The 23,487-nt window shown below is 31.9% G+C and overlaps 1 protein-coding gene across 6 annotated transcripts in view; it reads left to right on the top strand.

Annotated features, from left to right (window-relative positions):
- LOC149089415 (dachshund homolog 1-like) overlaps positions 1 to 22,703 on the top strand; it is a 205,868-nt gene extending 183,165 nt beyond the window's left edge. For 2 of the 6 annotated variants that reach the window (XM_089238352.1, XM_089238342.1), the window contains 3 exons: positions 956 to 1,096; positions 13,466 to 13,543; positions 20,904 to 22,703. In XM_089238352.1, the coding sequence (XP_089094478.1) occupies positions 956 to 1,096; positions 13,466 to 13,543; positions 20,904 to 20,923 (239 nt within the window). In that variant the 3' untranslated portion in view covers positions 20,924 to 22,703. Of the gene's footprint in view, positions 1 to 955; positions 1,115 to 13,465; positions 13,544 to 20,903 lie in introns of all 6 variants that reach the window. The other 4 variants (XM_089238348.1, XM_089238335.1, XM_089238339.1 and 1 more) reach the window with 3 other exon arrangements.
- Positions 22,704 to 23,487: the final 784 nt, after the last annotated feature.

Raw genomic sequence — 23,487 nt, 5'->3', positions numbered from 1 at the left:
AAAGCTGAGAGAGAAAATCAACAGAAATGAAATTTCAAATTGAAATTACAATTATCATATTATATTCTTTTATATTTTCGGAGTTTTCAAAATTCTTTTCGATTTCCCGTTTTTGGCCTAAGATGACGAGTTTCATGGATGCATTTTCGGCTTCTCAGCATAAAACATTTGCAATAGAAATCAGCCGACACCGTCAAAATTAGGTTTTCTCTCATGTTTTCTGATCAAGCTTTCGTTCTTTCGCAATTTTATCCCCATCTTCTTCAATTTCATCTACATTTTTTGTAATACTTGATAACCGATCTTGAGAAATTCCATGCTCTTCGGCAATTTCAATTTATTTTAAATAAATAACAGTTACATTCTCAAAATAACATTACCCAAGAGGCAAATGGCTGCCAATACTTTGGTTATAATCACAAGAAAATCAATAACTGACACAAACTTTTCATGGAAAAAAAAAATATATATATATATATACAGTCGAATCCCGTTTTAACGAATACCGTTATAGCGAAAATCTCTTTTTAACGAACACTTTTCTAATCTCCCAAATACGTTTACATAGGAACAATGCTAAGCAACCTGGAATTCCTTTATAACGAAATTTCGTTTTAACGAAGTGATTCATCCGGTCTCTTCGCGTTCGTTATAACGGGATTCGACTGTATATATATGTATAAATTCAAATCACACAAATAATCACAATACAATTTCGAGTTAATTAGTAGTACAAGTATCCTGAAATAAAATAGTAAATTTTTGTACAATGTGTCTATCATGTTGAAGTAAAAAAAGGGCAAAAATTGCCCTTCTGTAGTAAAAATTGCAATTAAAAACAATGGAATCATTTTTAGTGGATTTATTATTTTCTAAGTGAGTGCGAATTGAATGCGATTTTTTGAAAACTAAATAATGATGTAACTAATGTTTGCTTTTGCTTGTTTCTTTGAAGTTATTTACCAGAAGCGATTGAAAAAGGAGAAAAGAACCCGTCGCCGTCTTCAGGAGCAGTTGGAGTCGGAGGTTAAGAAACGAGCCCAGTACGAAGAAGCTTTGAGAACAACTTCTGCTGATACCATAAGGCTCTTGAATGGTAATTTCGCTTATAAGGGTATACAACTCATATACTGTACATCCAATTATATCAAATGATTTTATATACAGTGAAACCTCGCTACATCAATATCCTCTACTACGATGAATCCCTCCCTTATATAAGAATTAAAGGATATTTTTACTGTATTATGCTCGAAATCGTCTTCCATCTACAGTCAAATTTAGCCTTAACGACATCAAAGATTCCGTGAGTTTTCGACGATCTATAACCGTGGCTGACGTTTTCAAGCTCTTTTTTTTTGTGAGACGGAAAATGTAATCATATGCAATCAAATACAGTAGACTAGATATCCGGCCGTGTGCAAGTCCGGTCCGTCCTGAAATCCGGTGTTTTTTGGGTGGGTTTTCTTCGATTCCATTTAAGAAGAAAGTATGTCACTGCAATTCAGTGTGCGGAGAGTTTATATCGTTCAAATGGGCTTTTAAATTAATTCTTTATTTTTATTTAAATATTCTTTTTTTTAATAGGCTTTAATTTCCTGTATTACGGCGATTTCAGTAATCCGTCACACCCTGGTCTGATATGTGCCGGATTAGCGAGAGTATACTGTATTGCGCATGAAGTTGTTATTTCATTATGATTAGGGATGACTATGTTCAATCGAGAAAAATACGAGAAATTTGATAGGTCATAAACACGAGATATCACTAATTTTCGCCAAAAAATATTGTCAATAGAGAGAGAGTCGGTGAAATTGCCAAATACTGCTCAAAAATAACCCTTGATGTAGCGTGAAATACTGTGCTACAACAACTGTGCAGTGATTTAAAACGCGTTTCATAGGGGAAAATAATTAATATGGCAAATATGCGAGTTGAATACGTCAAACTCGGAGACACACAGTATAGTCAGTGCACGTTCCTGATAATGAGCATGAGCATCATGTTAGTTTTTATAATGGAGTTATTGTTTCTGTGACAGACTAAATGCTCATAAAAACATTTCGCGATCAAAAAACACAAAACTATAGAAAATGCCAAAAATTCATGAATTTTCTGACGTGTAATGATTATCATTATTATTACTATTATTAAAAGACTTAATGATTATCATCATGATTACTATTATTAAAAGACTTAATGATTATCATCATGATTACTATTATTATATGAGTTAATGATTATCATAAGGATTATATGGATCATTATGACCCTTCCACAACTATAATTTTTTCTTGACAGGACATCACTGTATCGAGATTTCACTGTATTTTTCTGATATTTATAACATACATAACTATTATCTTACACACAACTTGCATACATCTCACGTTAAGACCTCGTAGTCACAATCCAAACATTGTTGAATGATTTTTTATAATGCGATATAATAATTGCACCTTTCTCCCTCACTTTACGCCATTTGTGGATAATATTGCTAAATTTATCAAATTTATTCAAGGTGAAATTAATTTTAAACAATTTAATTTGATAATTACCGCGCGGTTGATAAAATAATCAATATAAACATTTTTCTGTCGTATTAAGGCATTTCTTAAATTAAACCTATATAATTATTTTTTTTTAATTTCAGATCTTTTGCAATTTTTGTTTAAAAAAATGTCAAATAATGATTTAGAAATTTTGAATTTTTGATTGATACAAATTTTTTGATTTTTTCAGAAATAAAGGAACTTTTTTTTGGAAAATTTCAGAATGTTTTTGCAGCCAGTAAACAATTTTTTTAGGTTCTTCTCAAATTGAATATTATTATTTCAACATCTCAGAATATTTTCAGAATTGTAAATTAGAGTATTTTAAATTTCTAAATTAACGATTATTTCACATTTCTAAATAGGCAATTATTTCAAATTTCTAAATTGGCAATTATTTCAAATTTCTAAATTGACAATTATTTCAAATTTCTAAATGGGCAATTATTTCGAATTTCTAAATTGGCAATTATTTCGAATTTCTACTGACGATTAATACAAATTTCTAAACTGATGACTGTTTTAAATTTTCTAAATTGACGATTATTTTTAATTTCTAAATTGACGATTATTTTTAATTTCTAAATTGACGATTATTTTTAATTTCTAAATTGACGATTATTTTTAATTTCTAAATTGACGATTATTTTTAATTTCTAAATTGACGATTATTTTTAATTTCTAAATTGCCGGTTTTTAAAATTCGCAATTTTTTTTAGATTTCTAAATTGACTGTATTATAGATTAATATACTCTCCTTTTTATTCTTAAATTGACATTTTTTTTAATTCATACGTTAAGCAATGGTTTCAGAAATTATGATTTCGTTTACAAATTTAGGAATTTGTTCAGTTTCAAAATGTTCTAAAAAATTTATAAAGTTTAAAATTGATTACAAAATTGAAAGACCGGAATGTTTTTCGCGATTTTCCTGTATTTGATCCTTTTGAAATATATATTCATAAATAGTGTGCAGTGAAAATAATCCCATTATCTATATAAATTATCATTTGAATGATTAAAAAAATCATATTATGGATATAAAAAAAGTTGAATAGGTCCTATGTAAGTCCTATATAAATTCCTGTATAAACTAATAAAATTCGAACTTAAATTGGAGTTATTAGCTTCATCATGATCATATGCAATTATCTGTAATTCAATTTCTTTAAATATCGATGTCTAGAACCATGTAAATAGAATAAATTTGATACATTTTGTTAACACCTTGTACATTTTCATTACGAACTACTTAATCGCTAATTGGAAGAGTATTTAAATTAAAAAAAGAGGAGATAATAATCTTCAGGTTTTCATTAAGGTTATACACGTTCGGTACTAATCTCACTACACGCCTAACCTTATTGAATGCATAATTAACATCATTATTAGAAACTCATAAACGCTTTACGGGATCAACTTCTCTTAACACGATCCATGAATCATGTGATGACTGATTTAATATTAATGCACTTATCTTCTGTATATTTTTTCCCCCCCGAAAAAAAAAAAATCCAAAAAAAACTGAAATAAATTGAATCTAGTACTCATTAAGATTTTTTTTTTTTTTTTTTTTTTGCAATTCTGTTAATTTCCCTGTGATAATATTTTTTCCAAAATTTTCCCAAAAAAAAATTAATTTTTTATTGAATAATTTCTGATTATTTCATTCCATGACAAAAATCGCTTATTTTTCCAAATACTGGAAATACGGTCCGGAAATTTCTCAACAAAAAAAAAAAATATCTTTTTCTTTAGAAATTAGAAAAAAGGAAAGGGTTTTTCTTCAACATTTTTTTTTTTTTTTTGTTTTCTCTCCCTATCCATTCGATATGCACCCCATTTGTAAAATATTCATGATTTTTAAAAGGGTTTTTTTCCTCCCTCTCTAGTATTACACATATAACACACGCGATACTTATATATATTGTTCTGTGAGCATTTTTATGAGGATTAAAAACATTTCGATACGAAGCAGATGGCGTATAAAAAAGTTTTTTTTTGTAAAAGAAAAAAAATTGTAAAAATCCTAAATTCAAGTTTTTTTTTTTCTATTCTTTGTTAAAAGAATAAATAAGAATAAAATTAAAGTTCTTAAAGAAAACGTAAAAACGTTAATTAGAAAAGGAATATTTTTAAAAACCATTTCACTTTTAAGGAAAAAAAACATTTTTTCCCAGAAAAAAAAATAAAATAATCTATATATATATATATATATATATATTTCAGTTTTATTTTCGCATAACATCTGAAGCATTAACGAGATAAATTAATTCCAGTAATCTGGCATATGTCTTAGGAAAAAACTACAAAATTTGCGGAGGGTGGGTAAAAAGAAAGATGGCAAATTCTCATTCTTTCGAGATATTTTTCAAAAAAAAAAAAAAAGTGGAAACAAACAAATGAATACTTAGAAGAAATGTTATTTTAAGAAGTACTTGTGAAATGTGTTCTAAAATATATATATTTTAAAATTATTATTATTATTATTTTTTTTTTTGTTTAATTCCTCTTTTATCTTATTTCTAAAAATTTTAATTTCCAACAACAGGAATGTTATTCCGCGAATGGTTACTTTGACAGATGATGTTATAATCCGGAAAATTGTGCAATTTTTTCGGTTTTTTTTTTCATCTCGAAAAACCGCTAATACCTTGTTAATTCCCATTTCTAAAAGCAAATGAGAGGAAAATGAAAGAAAAACACGTGGCCGAATAAAAATAATAATAATTATTATTATTATGTTTTTTTAATTATTGTTGTTATTATCTGTAATTCAAATTTGTCAATTAATTTCCAGGTATAATCACCATTTTCCAGTTTTTTTTAATTGTTATTTGTATAATTTTTTCTTGTTTTTTTTTTATCGAGAATATATAAGTCAGAAATGAAATGTTGAATTTGCTTTTTTTTTTGTTAATTATTATCTTATGGGAATGACGTTGTAATTAAAAGCGGAAAAGCTTGAAATCGCGGTGAAATGATACCTTAATGAGATCATTCAATCATTGATAATTTCGTGGTTTTATTTACTCTTTTCTCGTTTTTATTTCATTATTCGCCTGGAAAAAAAATGTTTTCATTTTTGAGAAGATTAATTGCATTGTGAGTAGTTTTGCGTTAAGGTGGATAAGTTATTTAATAAAGATAAATTAATATTGCGTTTTGTGGATTGGTTGTACGATTTGTTGTTTTAGTTTTTCCATATACGTTATGATATCAAATTGGAAACTGGAAAAATTCAACGAGATATCAGTTTTAATTTTGACGTCTTGTTATAGGTTTAAGTTAAAATTTTTCTGGGGCTGTATTATTTTTATTATAAAATTATTACCATTCTATTTTTTGGTAAAGAATTAACTATTCTTTAAATAGAAAATATTGTCATATTATTTATTTTAGGCGCGTTAATCATCTACTGAAAAATATATTTTTTGATAATAGCGGAACACGTTGAGGGAAATTAAAAATAGAATTAAATGAATAAATAATTAAAATTAATAATAAATAAATAACTGAAATTTATAATAAATAAATAATTGAAATATATCAAACAGAAATCGATGAATTTTGAGCGATTTATATGAAATTGTTGTCATTAGTTCTTTAAAAAGTGAATTTTTGCCATTAGTTTTTAAATAGGAAATTTTTGTCATTAGTTCTTTGAAAAGAAATAATACGTTATAATATCAAATTGGAATTAAAAGATCAAATTGGATTATATATATATATTCAATGATTCATCAACCAAGTTCATTGTAGTTGATTTTTTAATATATAAAATAATTTTTCCCAACAGTTATTATTATTATTTTGCTATTTTCAATGAAATACCACGTTCGACTAACTATTTTTTTATATTTGGATGATGGGAAAAATAATATATTTTTAAATGTTTAGTAATAATGAAACTTTATTTGTATCAAGTTGCTTATAGCAATATTAATGTAGTTTTAGCATTTTTTAAATAACATAACACAGGTAATAAGGTTATCACTATATACAATAATTACTACGTATATGCAAATTTTTCCTTCAGATAAATTATTTCTGTTCATATTGACGATCAAATACATATTCTCACATACACCTAAAAATTCATTGATTTCTCCATGAAATTTACCTAAAAAACCTCATCACGTTAATTAATATTTAATAATACTTCATTCATTATAGTACTCAAACCGATATAAACCTAAATTTTTAAAACACGTAGCGTTAATTTCCATTCTCCAGTGTTTTTGCTTTTTTTCTAATTTCGTTCAATGGTTTTACTAAAAATGTAAAACATTTTCAAACGTTTTAGATATTCATGGATTTTTTTTCAGTAATTTATGAGTTTTAGAATTTAAATTTCGTGGAGTTTCATCTACTAAATTTTAACAATTTTGTAGGCGGTTGAGTATTTGTTAAATTGGAGAACCATTTTTAACTGCCAAGAATATTATTACAATTATAAATTGACTATCGACATACCAAATTTTTTAATTGACAATTATTTTCAATTTCTAAATTGACAAATATTTTGAATTTCTAAATTGACAATTATTTCGAATTTCTAAATTGAGAAATATTTCTGATTTATAAATTGAGAATAATTATTTCAGATTTCTAAATTCACAGTTGCTTTAAATATTTAAATTGACAATTTTTTAGATTCATAAATTGATATTTTTTAATAAATGTAGATGGCTTCTGGAATTGAAGAATGTGTTTAGAAAAATTTAAGAATATTTATACCTTTAAAAACATTTTTATCATCTACTAAACACTGATAAATAAATTATTTTACTAATTGGCAAAATTTTAGCAAATATATATATATTCTTGATACAAATCATAAACATTATGAAATTACAAAAACACACTTAAATGCAACGAAATTAAAAATCAAAAACGAACTCTGTATATTTAATTAACAATACATCTAATAAGTACTTAAAAGGGAGGAAACAGCGGTACTAAATTACTCAAATTCCTCAAATTAGAAAAAAAAAAAGAGAAGAAAATAACACGTAATTTTTTTTTTCTCTTCCAACTCATCACGTGGAAAAAAAAAATTCACTTCAAAAATCTTAAACAGAGAAATTACATAATTTTTTTTTTTTTTGTATTTATTTAAAGTAATTTTCTTCGAGTTTTTCCTGGTTGATATTAATCGCTTTTTAAGATTCTACAAAACAGTTAGATAAAGTACTTTTAAGGAGGAAATAAAATTTGTTTTTTTTTACCTCCAATTTACGCTTCCTACGGGAAAATTAACGAAAAAAAATCCAAATTTTTTTTTAATTCAACTAATTTTTTTTTCCCCTTTTACGTACAAAAAAGTACTTTTTTTTAATTTTTTTCCCTAAAAAGAGGGAAAAAATTCTAGAGCGGGAGAAAAAAAAAAAACTTAATTACAAATTAATATTTTTGTAATCTCTTTTGTTCTTTGACAATAATTTTTTTAATATATATATATATATAATTCCGAGGAATAAGATTTTTACCTTTTACATGTTAATATTTTTAATAATTTTTTTTTTTTAAATCTTAAAAGTTAGATAAATGAACCCAAGCTCTGTAGGTGGCATAAACAAGAACGGAATATGGAGGAAAGCCTTATGGCCTTACCTACCTTAATAGACGTAGAAGCCATTTATAAGATGCTGAAAAAACACATTTTATCAACATTTTTGGGTTCTTCTTAATTGCTAGAAGGGGGGAAAAATATATATATATATACTTCAGCGTTCTCATTATTTAAAAACAAATTTAAAAAAATATATTTTCTCGTTCGTGTTAGTTAGAAAAATTTTGGGAAAAAATTTTCCCCAAAAACTGAAGCTTCACTTCCATAACTATATGGAGAAATGAATAAGAAAATTATTTCCTAGAAATGGTTCATGTTATTAGAATACAAGAGATGGACGGAGATGAAATAATTAGAGACGTACCAGTTTTATTTATTTATTTTTTTTTATTATTATTATTATTTCAGTTCCCTTCTGAAATTACTATGTTTTGAAGGATTTCTTAATAAACTTCTTGAAGAAAGAAATTAATCTTCGAGTCCTACGTATGTATGTTAGATCGAGGAATTTTCGTCTTTGCGCCATTCCGAATAATTAAGTCGACCTAAAAGAATATTCAAAAGCTTAAAATGTTTCTTCTCTGTTTTAATGTTCAATTACGTTTTTCCAGTTTTTGCCTTTTTTTTTTTATGATTTTTATTCCCGAATAATTTCGAGGAAACGTAGCAATTGTAATCTGTTTTTCCAATTTCATTATGTCTTAAGAATATTTTTTTTTCCGTATCTAACTGTGATAATCATATTTTTGAATCATTTTATGAATTATATTTTGAATGGTGTTGAAATTTTTTTTTTCCAAAAATGTTTGAAATTAAAAATTTTTCCATCATTTGAAATTTGATTTTGTTTCGTCTGGGAAATAATTTTTTTTTGTTAAGCAATTTTCATTAAGTTATTGAAAATTTTCTCTGAAATATTGAATTGCTCCATATATTTTGTAAAAATTAATTTTTAAACATTAAAATTTTAAATCTTTTTTTTTTTTATCCGTGTAGAGATTTTTCTGAAATTATTACTGCTGAGAAACAGAACGAAGCGTTTATGGAACTCCAAACTAAATTAATGATCACTTAGTTATTGAGTTTCCAACCGAAAATTAGTGTTGGAACCTATTTGTTTTTCCAGGTGAAAATTACGATTGCCATTTGAAAATTTCGTTTTCACTAATGTAGTTGGAAAAAAAAAGTTTAAATTTAATATAAAAAAATATATATATTCCATTTATTTTGAAGTAAATTTAATAATCTCCATAGCGTTCGACTGAGCTCTAATTTTTGTATAGTTATTAGTTAATATCATATATTAATACATTCCCAAGCACGATTGCATTAGTTCGTACCACCTTGAAAATTCGCAGTTGTGTTCCCAACTAGGTGAAATGTATCAAAAATTAGTTTTTTTCCGTGAATCATTCCATCCAATACATTCGCAGTTTAAATTTTATGAATACTTTTTTTCGAATTGTTTTTTTGCAAGTTTTCCTCTTTATCCCTGATTTCACGTCCTACCAGTGAGGCAGCACGGGTCGCACAGCCCTAGAGCCGGCCCTGTGACCATCGTGAATATAGGACAACCGCTTTAAATAGTCACAGCGCATTTATAGCATTTACTTCGCATACATTGATATTCCAAAATTAAGACTATATTAAGATATGATACCGATAAAAATTGAATGAGAATTTCATGATGAAAATTCACTTCAATGCTTGGTCAAATACGGGTTATGTGGCCTTTTTATGCATAAAGCTGCATTAGGTCAAAGTGTTCTGTCACGAATTGAATGGTTAATACAACCTTCAGTCAAATGTTTAATTACATTGGAATTCTATATTTAAATAAGGCGACGCGTCTATTTGAGTGTTTTTGGAATTGGATTCTAAATTATATACAATGTGCCCCATAAATTCGTAACTACAGAAAAATTTAGTTCAAAATTTTTTCGATAGGGAGGCGCTGCGCGTATGAAAATCTGGGAATATGCACATCAGTCCTATAAAATGTGAATGTACGATTAACTGCTCATTGTATAATATTTTATCATTGTATAATATTTTATCATGTGTATATATTGTTTGTAATTTGTGTTAATTGCATTTTTAATTGGGTTGCTGTATTTTTGAAACATATGACAACCATATTTTTATGGGCATCTTTTTATCAGCCACCTCGTTGGGCATTTTGCCTGTTGTGGCGTTGTATTTGTATTTGTATTTGTATTTGTATTTCTGAATTCTTCTGTTACTAGCGCTTTTAAAACGTTTTCATTATTCAACTTCACACATTTGTTGAAGTTGTTTTATCTTATCCGCGCATCGCCGGCTGAAGCTTTACGGACGTTTCGGATAAAGAAGAGATGGAAGTAAGGTTCACAAGTCCAAAATTCTATGATTTGCTTTTGTGCAGCGCCCTCTGTCAATGAAAATTTTAACTAATTTTTCTGTGCAAAAAATAAAAATGTTCATGAGAATAACCGTAATAAAATATGTATGTCAATTACTTCAATTTTCATGAATTTTCGAACTGTTTATGAATTTAGAGGACAAACTTTATATTGCAGCCTGAAAAAAGCGTCTATGTGACTGTTTTTTTGACGGAATTGAAATTATTCGTAGTTTTAGTGAAGGTAGACTTTGAGTGCATGAAATGTTTGCAATGCGACAAAAGACAAATTAAACTGCTTCAAAAACTATTATAAATACAAATTCAAACATTTATAAATAAAACAAAGAAGCGTTCTGAAATTTTGGTGCTCATTCAAATGCCCAGATTCAGAGCCTAGTCAAGATGCAACACAGAACGCTTTCTCTATTACCTCTCTTTATTCGGCTTTTTTTCCTTTTAATATGGATACTCTTACCCTAAAAACATCCGACCAAGCGGAAATTATGAATCTTGCTCGACAATCCCTGTCGTTACATTTTTGTTGGTGCTCTTTCTGTTGTTTAAGGAGCAAGATCTGGAGTAGAGTAGGTGTTTGAAGAAGGCAAACATGGAAGCTGAGATACAAGAGATGGTGTTGTTGTTGCTTTTCCCTTTCCTCTTTACCAGAACGAATCTGATAAAATGTAAAAAAAAAGAAGTAAAACAAAATGTGTGTTGGAGAAGCATCACTATATATTAGTCGCTATCTTGCAGCGTCAGCTGTCGTTTCACTCGGTTTACAACTACAATTAGTCCCTTTTCCTGAAACGGGAGCAAGAGGAGAGAAAAAAAAAATATCCACAGGAACTATGGATATGAGTTGAGATCATCGGAAGTTGACTGCTTTGTGTCAAGTCACGCTTTACCATTATTTGCTGTTACAATGTATGGGGAGAGGTTTTCCTTAGAGATATGACCCTTATCTATAAATTACCTTCGAATGATTCTTTTTTTTTTTCGTGGATATTGTCGTTTCCTTCGAAGCATAAATGCCTGAATTTTTACTCTCTAAATGATTTTAAATCCATAAATTATGGTGAGAGTCCGTCTAAAAAAAAAATCTTATCCAAAAATAGTAACAAAATGCATCGCGAAATACCAATCATACCAAGAACAACGAGATGGAAGTCATGACTTCGTTAAGAAAATTGAAATTTGAAAACGAGATCAGATCAATACAAAAAAAAAAATATTTTTCTGCAAATGCAAAAAAATGTATTTCATGCCAAGGCTAAACTAGCTGTTAAGCAGGTCTTGCCAATTCTGAAGAGTTCTAATATTAGTCCATTGAAAAGTATCCGACTACCTTTCTTAACAATTTTCAATAAAATTGCTCTTGGAGTGAACTTTAATAAGATTTTTTTTATAGGAAGTATCACAATAATAAACTTTATTGGCTACCTATGTCATTTTCTATGAAAAAGTCATTGTTATGTCAAACTTGAAGCATAATTCATGTAATATTCGAAACACAATTCCAAAAAATTCTATGAATGCATTTTTTTTTTATTCCCACGGTACATTTAGCTAGTAATGTGCAGGCTTGGTACCAAAATTCAAAGAATTGTATGGTATGCTGATAAGTTACACGCAAATCTGTTAATCTACGTGTGAATTTTTTTGAAATTTCATTTAACATATCCCATGTACAAAACACACTAACATATCCCACTGTATATATATAATTAGACAAATATATTAATAGACCAAGTTTTGGTTCATAACGTTATATATGGCAGGATATCATATCAATTTTTTTCTTATAATGGTACAATCAATGAGTTTTTAGAAATCATGTTTTGAACTCAAGTAAAATGTTAAAAATAGCATTCTTCGTAAAACGTTTTTAAAGTTTATGAGCTCTATACAATGAATCATAATGTTTGATACCCATGTTTTTAATACTTATGATTTTTTTTTGTTACCATGTAATTGAAATTGGTTTTTTAACTAACACAATAAAATATGTCTATGCCACACACACATGTCCCTGTCTATAAATTACCTTCGAAAGATTTTTATTTTCTTACATAATTTTATTATCCTTCAAAACATAAATGCTTGAATTTTTACCATCTAAATGGGTCTATAAATTATGCTGATTGTCTGCCTAGGAAAATCTTATCCAAAAATAGTATCAAAATGTATCGCGAAATTCCTATCATACCAGGAACAACGGAATTGAACTCCTCACTTTGTTAAGAAAATTGAAATTTGAAAATGAAATCTTTACGAGGAATTTTTTTTTCCTCTCATATACAAAAGGAAATTGTTCTACAAATAACGATGAACGTGATTTGAGCGGGAGATGAAATATCTGTTTACTTACGTGAGTTGTTCGATATCGTTGTTTCGCGTAAAATGCGACTTGTCTGTAAAGTTTCGCATTCGCAGCATCGTCGGAAAATAATTGGTAATTTCACTCAAGTCTTATATACACATGTATGACTTCCATCTAGAAAAAAATATTTTTTTTTATACAATGAGTTCGAAAATTTTTGATTGAAAAGTTTGTTTTAACAACCTCCACAGAGAGAGAGAGAGAGAGAGAGAGAGAGAGAGAGAGATACCTTTTCTTACAATCAGGGAGCAGGAAAAGCTAAATTTTCTACAGCTTCTTGTCTAGTGAAAAATAAATATTGAGAGACTCTCCCTCTTTCATACAAAAACCATGTGAACTATAATCTTACGCGTATATGAAGATGATTCAATGAGATTTCTTTTGTAGAAATTGGGATAGCTTTTACGCTTTCATTCATTTCGTACAACTGTGATATACTGTTGAATCCTAAGTTTTATTTTCAACATTTTTCACTTCCTGTAAATTTCACTGTAGTATGATTATTTATGTATAGTATGAATATAATAATGCATAATATCTTGAATAATTCTGAATACATGTTCTTTTCTATGTAGATACTCTAACTCAAGAACTGGAAAGAGAACGTGAAAGAGAGAGGAACGTGGAGATACAAAATGAAACCAAATCCCATGGTAAGTTTCACTTTCACTTGGTTTTTTGAGAGAGAAAGAAATGATTTAAAATTAGTTGGCACCACTTAATCGGATTACGGATAAACGGATAATCCGCTTAAACAAATCAAATCCTCTAGAACCGAAATTTCTGCCAGAGACACAATGTTTTAAACCATAACTGGTGACACCGGGGTTTCAAAATGGGCAGTTATAACCTATCAAACCCCCTTCATTAACCTGCCGATTCAGTAGCAGTAGTACGCTTTGCCATAACGGTTTTTATACATGGTAAGTGGTGAATCCATAGGTTTACCTGACACCCGAAAGGGTTCTTTTTTTCATAAGGAAATAGCCTTATTTGTACACCTACCAGGACCCTGAAAACCTGGAGACCCTGATTGGTGATACTAAGGTTCCAACGAGTAGCAATAACATGTTATTAATTATGGTGACATTATTACTCAAATAGTTATTTTGACACCTTATGTCCATCTGACTCTTTAAAGGCCACAAGAGTGGAAAAACAAACATAGTCGGGGTCCCACGGGACTACGCAAAAATGAAATAGCCAGGAATTCTTGGCCAGCTTCTTTGCGTACACTGTGATGTTTTTGGAATTTCTGTGGATATTGCGGTTGCGCACAAACCACGGCATACCTGTATACTTCTTCAGTAGTTTTTATCTACTGAAGAAGTATACTTTTTTCCCCCTAAATAGCCGTACTGGTGCGGCATGCTGAAGTACTGGCCGAATTACCATTTTATATAAAATCAGTTTAGTTTTGGTAGAGAGGCTGGAATGCTTTCTGCATATCTTGCCGAGCATATCTGCCTTGAGAATGGCTTCATCGCACTGATAAGAGAAAGAGAACGTTTTGTCTACCGTGATGTCTAGGTACTCGGTGTGCAGTACCAACACCTTCTATAGCGAAGCTCGTGACGTCACTGAAGTCGTCCATTCCACCGATTTCTTAATTAGAATTTGTATGCTTAGAAATGAAGGGGCATGTGTTGTGTACCTTAAAGACTGCCACGGTTTATCCTTTACAACTATGAAAAAGTTGACTTTATGAATCATTATATCGTTATTGTATTTATTGCACACACATGCGTATTCCATTTTTTGCATGTGGCATAGCTGCCAACTTTGGAGAATGAGAATTCGGGAGGTTTCCGCAAGGATCTAAATTCCATATAGAAATAAATGTAGAAGGGATCTTTTAAAACATATTAGAGAGATTTTTCATTAGTAAAAAGGAAATTTTACGAATATTTTCCCGTTGCAAACACCGTGAAGCCATCGCAAATCATGGCCAACCAGTAGGTTGAGTTAAACTGGTCCTTGGTTTATAAATTACCTCTCAAAAATCAAATCTCTCAAATCAAAAAATCTCCGTCGGGCCTGAAACTGGACATATGGATAGAGCATAAAACAGATACACGCGATCGTGCGAATTTTAGATTTCGAAACACCAGATTGACGGTTGCTGATTGGCGAATTTTCTGTTTCCCCCCCCCCCCCAAAAAATGAAATATTTTTTGTGATTTGACGGAAAGGCAGCAATTTTCACGCAGCTCTTATGAAGCAGTAGGGTTTTTTTTCCGATAAATTCTTGGGGAATAATTTTTTCCCTTAAAGGTAGAGAATTTTTTGCAATCACGTTGGAAATTCGAGAGATGAAAGAATTTTTCGGGAGTCCGGGAGATAGAGTAGAAATTCGGGAGATTCCCGGAAAATCCGGGAGACTTGGCAGCTATGATGCGCAGATACGCTATGATAATATATATATTTTTTTAAATCATTGAAACTGAAAATTCCTATACCTTTATTTTTTGCAACGGGCCGGATAGAACCTCTAAAGCGGGCCGTAGTTTGCCCATCACTAGCATAAACAATCAAAAATATGTGTATAAAATTTTAAATAGGTCAATAGGTAAATAATATTTTTAGTAATATTTCTACTAGAACATAATTTTTGAGGCTTTTTTGCCATGTCAAACGTATGAGACTCCTTAACAGATGTTCTTATGAGATACGTACATCAAGGATGTTCTACTGATATTCGAATTTGAATAGTGTTGTTATTGTGGGCATTCAGAACCATGTAATCAAGTATGAATTATAGTAAAACCCCTTAAAAGCGAGTTGTTTTGAAAATGAAAGTGTTTTCTCGAAGATTACCGGTTTTTTTTCCTCCTCTCTCTATAAGCTTCGAGAAAAGATCGTTCCTTTTCTTTAATTTTACATACATACATTTTTTTTACGTTTTTTGCGTATATTTTGCATCCTTTTTACCGGTGTTTAGTTTGAAATGAAATTTGCAATTCAAATACTCCCCCTCTTGCAATTAGCGTGTACGGTAAAGGTTTGCTTGACGCCTTCTTCTATGGTTTTTTGATCTTTCTTTCGAATCTTCTTTCTCTCTCTAAGTCTTATTAAGTTGAGAGCTGATCCTTTTTCTCTCTCTCCCTTCTACTTTCGATTCGATTTTTTTACACTTTTTTTCCAATTTTTTTCGATTTTTCTTTTTCTCCCCGGTTCCCCTCTTTTCTCCCTCCCATCTTTTAAAATTCCACAATCTTACTTAAAATGCTTGAAATGAGAATTAGGGGAGGAAAAAAAAAAGCAATTTATGTGTTTTTTTTTTCCTGACTCATATCTAGATGTCAACCAGAGAGAGAAAAAAAATTTTTTTTTATGTAATTGCATATTCAGGAAATTAAAATAATTGCAATAATTAAGATGTAATTAGCAATAGTCTGTTTATTGGGAAATTGTTAGTTGGAATTGAAGGAATGAATTGTTTGATTTCGGAGAGAGATTAGTTTTTTGTAGCTTAGATTCTTCTCTACGGCAGGTTGTGTTTTCCTTCTGATATTGCGAGGGAGGTGTCGTTTTCCTGCCGATATGGCAAAACATGGTGGAATTTTTTATTGTGTTATCTTAGGTCTCTATTGCAACAATTGTGCGCATTACGGATTTTTGTGATATTGCAGAGCAGATGGTGTTTCGCTGCTAACATTTCACTGCGGGTGTCGTTTCTACACCGATATTGCAAAGCAGGTGTCACTTCTCTGCCGATGGCGCAAGATAGGTGTCACTTCTTTGACGATGGTGCAAGGCAAGTGTCACTTCTTTGACGATGGTGCAAGGCAAGTGTCACTTCTCTGACGATGGTACAAGTCATGTGCCGTTTCCTCGCCGATATTGCGAAACAGATATCGTTTGTCAGCCGATATTGTAAAACAGATGTCGTTCCTCTGTTCTTATTGCAAGGCAGGTGTCGTTTATAGGCCGGTGTTAAAAGCAGCTGTCATTTTTCATGCTCATATCTAACGTCAAATAAGTCTCTTTTTTTGTGAAAATCGCAATGTACATGATGATTTTCTGCGGTATTGTAAAGCAGGTGTAACTATCGGTATTTATTTTATATATTTTATTTATTATTTATATTATATATTATTTATATATTATTTGTCGGTATTGGAAAGCATGTGGCTAACATCTATCGGTGTTACGAAATGAGATAGCGTTCTTCCACCAATATTGCAAGTCAGGTGGCATATTAATGCAAATATCTCTCTGAAAGGGTTGTTTCTTTTAATAATAATAATAATAAAAGCATGTGGGGTTTTCTATCGATATGTGATTACGCATAATTGACGATTTTATTGACGATAAACTTATGTTTTCAACTGCTAGCGCTATGCGCATAGTCTTTTTCTGTTCAACATGAAAACTTTGTGTGGCCCATCAAGTCAATATCTTGATGAACCACACAAAGTTTTCTGTGGTCATATTTTCCAACCCAAATTTTCAAGAAATTTACTAACATTTCTCTAACTGTATGACATAAGAAAGAACTAAAGTAAGCAAAGAGAAGGAATCATTCTCTCTAGTTATTTAATTTATTCGGTAGAATGTATTCTTATGGAAGACTCGGCATTCTTCGCAAAAGCAAAAGAAATCCGAGAAATCCCTTTCTCTCTCTTTCTCGATAGGCATAACCACGCCGAATTAATGAGTGACTCCGGGAGAGTGAGTCCCAATTTGATGGATAGTTACGGTAGGAGAGAGAGCGAGGCACGACGAAAGCTTATGAGAGGTTTGGTACCACTGGCACAACAAAACACATTGCGCTTTCTCGCGCAAAATCTTTTCTTAATAATATTTGAATCCTTTCAATATCTTCTCCTCTTCACACACAAAAATCCAAACTCGAAAACACCTCTTTTCTTGAGCTCTTCACTCACAGTCCTTTCCTACCCCCATCTCGGGGCGCACAAAACATTTCTCTCAATGTCTACGCTCCGTACGCACGCGGACACGCACGAACGTAGAAAATTTCGAGGTCTTAAGTTTCCTAGGTTTGCTTGCAAAATGGTCGGTGGGAATGTGGAAAGCGGGGTTCAAGTTTTCTTCGTAAGGATTTTGAAAAGCGGGTGGCGGCGGTGGTAATGATGGAGGATGGAAAGTGTACAGGAGGGGGGGGGGATGAAGGAGGAACGAAAAGACGAAAATCAGAAAGCGGCAACGTTCGATCGGTTTTAATTAAGACGACATGAAATATTTCTAGCGTGCCAGAAGTGTGACGGCCCACTCATTTTCTTTGGCCGTTTCCCTATTGTTGATAACTCAATATTCCTGCTGAATGAATTACCCTTCTATGCACATCAGCACCCCTTTCTCCCCCCAGCCTTTCCAACAAAGTATGGGCCTCGAGCAATATTTTCCATCCATCCGCCCCCTCCCATCCATGGTAACTCCACTCCATCTCAGAAGGGGGCGCTATCCTCACACCCATACCCCAGTCCAGAAGAGTTGCCTCTTCCTCTTTTGCCTGTGTAATGGCCATCATGCGGAAATATTAAATACCGGTGATGCTCTTTCTCTTTTACTGCCTTACCGTTACATCTCAATACTCACTCTCACGCGCCCATGGTAGTCTTACCCATTCTCGGTGTGTATGTATGTATGTGTGTGTGTGTGTGTCTGTATGCCTTTCCATCTCCGACCACTCTTGTGCGTTCCCCTCCTACCCCTGTCTTAGGCCCTTCTTTTACCATTCCCTTACCACCGTATTTAATGGATTTTGTCTTCTTTGATGAATTTCGCTAGAAAGATGCTCTAATTGCTTATGATCTGAATGGGCAACGAGTTCTAATGGCTCGCTCCAGATGGCCGAGATCCCAGGGCTCTCTCTCTCTCTCTCTTCTCTCAAACACATACAGAATAAAGTTTGCAGGGGAGAAAGAGAGGCAAAAACGGGCCCCGTCGTTGTTAAGGTTTTGGTTCGGGAAGTAGGGAGTTGAGGCCTTTTGCTCTCCAACCTACCACCTTCGAGCAATTGCCGCTTGTTAAGTGCGTTTTATAGAATCGGAGGTAGCGATGGCCTGCCACACATCCAGTAGATGTATCTACTCTCGTTCCCACCGCCCCCCTCGAAGCGTTAAAACTTCCCTTCTTGCAGGCAGAAAATGGCGGATCATGTGAGGGTTGGGTTATTGAATGAGTCGTCACAGAAAGGGTTTTTTTTCCCTCTCTCTCTCCTTTTAATTCCTTGGTGAGAGGAATGAGCCGTGAAAAAAAAATGTTCTTCAGTGCTCCTGTTTTAGTATCTAATTTATTTTTTAAGGCATAGGTAGGAACATTGCTCCTCGGTGGTCAAAAGAAATCGAATAGAATGCTCCGTTTCAATCTTAAGGGGGGTGTCCTGAAGTCAATTTTTCGGGACATTCAAACATATTTCATCCAATTGCAAACAAAATTCGTGTCAATCGGTTAATTTGTTGTTTCAAAATTAAGAAAAGAAGAAATAAAAATTTTATAGAGTGTAACTTGTACAAGAAAAAAAAAAAACACTTCTAACGTGATTTTCTCAGATTGTAGTTTTTGAGCTTATCCGTAATAAAAAATAGCTTCTGCACCAACATTTTCACGGAAACGTTTCTCCGGCATGTGTTAGTAAAATGGACTTCCAATTTAGCAACTGAACAATAGGATGTATTTTTAAGGGGCCATTAAGTATTACGTAAGCAGATTTTCAGTCATTTTTGACCCCCCTCTCCCCTTGTCATCAAAAGCCAGCAAAACACTAACCCCCCCCCCCCCCGTCGGCAAAATTTCGTCAGCACCTAATGCAAATACAAATACAACACCACAACAGGCAAAATGCCCAGCTAAGAATATTTCATATCTTCAGAAAGAGGTGGTTGATGACGTAAGCAACCTTCAAAACCCCCTCCCCCCCTTCTCATAAAAAGTCAGCAAATCCGAACCCCCCCCCCCCCCGATGCTGACGTAATACTTGAATGACCCCTAAACAAAACATGTCGTGCTCCTCCGGTTTTTTTTTATTTTTTTTTTCCAAACTTAAAAAATCATAAAATTCTAATGAATATCCAGATAGAGAAGTTCGAAGTTCATTTTACTAACCCATGTCGAAAAAACATTTCTGCAGAATTACACTCTAATTCATTTCTTCTTTCCTTTATTTTGAAACAACAAATTAGCCGATTGATACGGTTTTTTTTTTTGCATTGGATTTGCAACTAAATGAAACATGTTTGACTGTTATTTCTGAAAAATCTACTTCAGGACGTAGTCAAACCCCTTAAAAAGGTGTTTCCGCGTTCTCCTAAAGTGAGCTTTCCACTTTTCCGGAGCTTAGTTTGTCCTGAACTGGAGAATACCGTAAGGTTTTTGATACCATACCTACAGAGCGACATAGACTTGGTTGAGCGGGAGCAGAAAAGAGTCATGCGTGCTCTTGATGACACCCGGGGGCTTGAACTTTGAAGAGAGACTTGATTTCTTGAATATGTTTACACTGGGAAAAAAACTCAGGAAATAAACGGGATACGATCGAAGTGTTTAAAATTTTCAACGGAATAGATAGGATAGACTATGAGATATCAATACACCGTCAATCGAATGTTTCGACTAGGGACTACCAGTATCTATTAGTTAGGGATAGCTCTAGGTTGTAGTGTTGCAAGGAGTTTTTCTCTAATGGGATAGCTTACCACCGGCAATCATGAATTCTAGTACAACAGGCACATTAAAAAAAATACGATATTCATATTGGGATGAATTCAGAAGCTATCCATTCTTTCACAAGACCATAGCTTTTTATTCGGCAGTGCATTTTATATTGCCATAATCATTTCAGTTATTATTAATTGTATTTTTTAATTGTGTATTAGTTTTTTCGTGATAGTTGCTCTTATTTTAAGTTGATGTATTTTAATTATATTTAACGTCCATATTTTTATGGACATCTTTTTGTTCAGCCGCCTCGTTAGTCACTTAGCCTGTTGCGGCCTCTGTACTTGTGGTTTTTTTTTTTTCTAATGGCTGTTTTCTTGGTCTTTTCAGATTGTCCGATGTCCGTGTAATAAGATACACCACGTTCTGGACCAAAGCTCGATGTCCATCCCTTTCCTGATCCCAACCAGTACAAACAAACGGAATGAACTGACTGAATGCATCCAACCAGAGATGTTACTCCTCACCTTTTTCCTTTTCTTGTTTCTGATGTGTTACGGAAGGCTGCAACAACAACAACAATAACACACATGGCCGCATGTTACACGTGGAATGTCTTTTGTGTATGTGTATGTATATGGAATTTGTGTCACGTCCTTCATCTCTGTGGTCAAACCACAACCGTTAAAGAGAAGTTTGAGAGAAGCACCACATACATATCTGCCATATCGACTTGAATCCAATGAACATAAACTGTTAATGAACTGAGACAGATGTGGCGTTATTACTGTAAAAATATATATACATATATATAAAATTGTGTAATTCAGCGTTTCTCAAACAAGACGAGTTTTTTTGCGTGATTTTATTGAAGCCTCCGTTACACTTATGAAATACAATACTTATAACTTGGACAACGTTTTGACAAATTTATGGAGGCCCTGCATGTGTGTGTATATGTATGTGTAAGTGTAAAAGTCATCTCACAACGTAGTGATGACGAATGGACTGACTAACCAAAGATTTGACATTTCTGTTGACGACGGACGCGCGTACGCAACAACGGATTCTCTGCGCGACGCGTCAACGGTATCAAGACTTATTACATAATTTTGTGATTCTCCCCCCCCCCCCGTTTGTGTATTATTAGATAATCCCTTGTGAAGAAATTCATGGCTTCAATGAGCATCTAGAGAGATTTTCTTTTCGATATAGTAAATAAACACATCCAGTCGGTTTTCTATTGACTGTTTCCTATTTTGTTCCGGGCTAATACAATAGCTGTTCGAGAGACTACATCTTACAGCAGAGGTTTCGCCAAGGATAACACGGGATAACATGACAGTTGAGGGGGTTATCCTTCTAATTCTGGTGCCACCTTTGTTGTGGTGTGTTGTTGTAATAACCATATAAATGGAGTGTGGAGCCGTGATCGTTTATGGAAATTCGCTAAGAAAAGAAAGTATGTGGTTATGCACTGAAGTGATGGTGATGATATTAATAGTAAAAGAAAGTTAGTTCGATAATGTTATTATATGCTTATAATGCCACATCACGAATATATTTCATGTTCACCTGAGCCGTGGATAGTCATTATCACACTCCTTATGATTAAAATGAAAAAATTAACCAATTAATTTTCAATATTGCGATTATTTACATTTAAATGGCACTAGGGCATTGATTATTAAAGCAATAAAAATAAATATATATTTATATTTTATTGTGTCAAAAAACCAATTCTACATATTTGTTTCCTTTCAGTCGTAGATGTTTTCAATTCGCACTGTCGAATGGCAATAACTTTTTTCATTAATTTAATTAGTAATGTCCTCTTTTTGCAAAATAAACTAAAAAAAAAAACTCTATACCCATAGATATTTGATGTTAAAAAAAAATCTGAATTAAAATCAAACATAAAGGACATGAAAATTAATCAAATTTATATTTAAAAAGAGAAGAAAACTTTGTTCTTTCCAACGGCCTCAGGGTTTGTCATGAAGCTTTATCATTAAAAATATATATATATATACGAAGCGTCATCTCATGTGTGAATAATACTGTTAATTTTCTTGTTGCTAATAATGAAAAAAAAAATATGAGAGATGTATGTAATGCTAAAAAAAAAGAAGAATAGGCTGATTGTGTATTTCTTTCTTTTTTTTGTACATAAAAACGTGTATGTTATGTAAATTTCGTCTCTGTGTGCTCTCTTGTTTCATTTGTGTCCATACGATTTTCATTGAACTTTAATTTTATTTTATTATATGCACATGAAACTTTCTCCGACACTGAATACAGTAATAATAAAGTTTGCTAGAAATGACAATAAACGCTTTTCACGACTAATCACAGTGGAACCTCCATGAACGGACACTTTTCTGATCCAAGGTCCCATTGAATAGGGCTTTAATGTATTTCACTCCCAGTTAGCGGGCGCTCTCGATAGCGGACAGTCAGGCAGAATCTAATTTATTAATTTTTGGTCATAAACTAAGAATTTATCATATTCAGTTAAGATTATTTGATCCCAAGCTCGTGTTGGTAAATATGATAAATCGTCAATTAATTACTCAATTGACTGAACATAACTATGGAACAGCATGGTGTATTTGAACGACAATGTTGGTTTTGTTTGTTGATAACTGTGAAGGCAGCCATCATTATAAGACATAATATTGTGAATGTGTTTTTTTTTATCGCCTTCTCACACTTATTTTAATTTCATTTTTATTGCAAAATTTCTTAATAGGGGAAAAATAACTAATTGGTACAGTACACAGTACATACATTTTTCCATATTTATCAGACTTTCCAACTTTATGTGTGATTATGCATAATCACCTGTAAAAGTGATAATTGATATAGCGAAATTGAATCAAACTGTCTTTATCAAGACGATTGTTGATTACGCATATTACCACCGGTGTTATTCTAGTAACATGTTAAAATGTATAGGAAACAATTGCGATCG

The sequence above is a fragment of the Pholcus phalangioides genome, unplaced genomic scaffold, assembly GCF_987345545.1.
Source record: "Pholcus phalangioides strain wild (caught in Gottingen) unplaced genomic scaffold, Ppha-v1.0 ptg000002l_1, whole genome shotgun sequence".
NCBI lineage: Eukaryota > Metazoa > Arthropoda > Arachnida > Araneae > Pholcidae > Pholcus > Pholcus phalangioides.
This window is presented reverse-complemented; position numbering and strand designations above follow the sequence as displayed.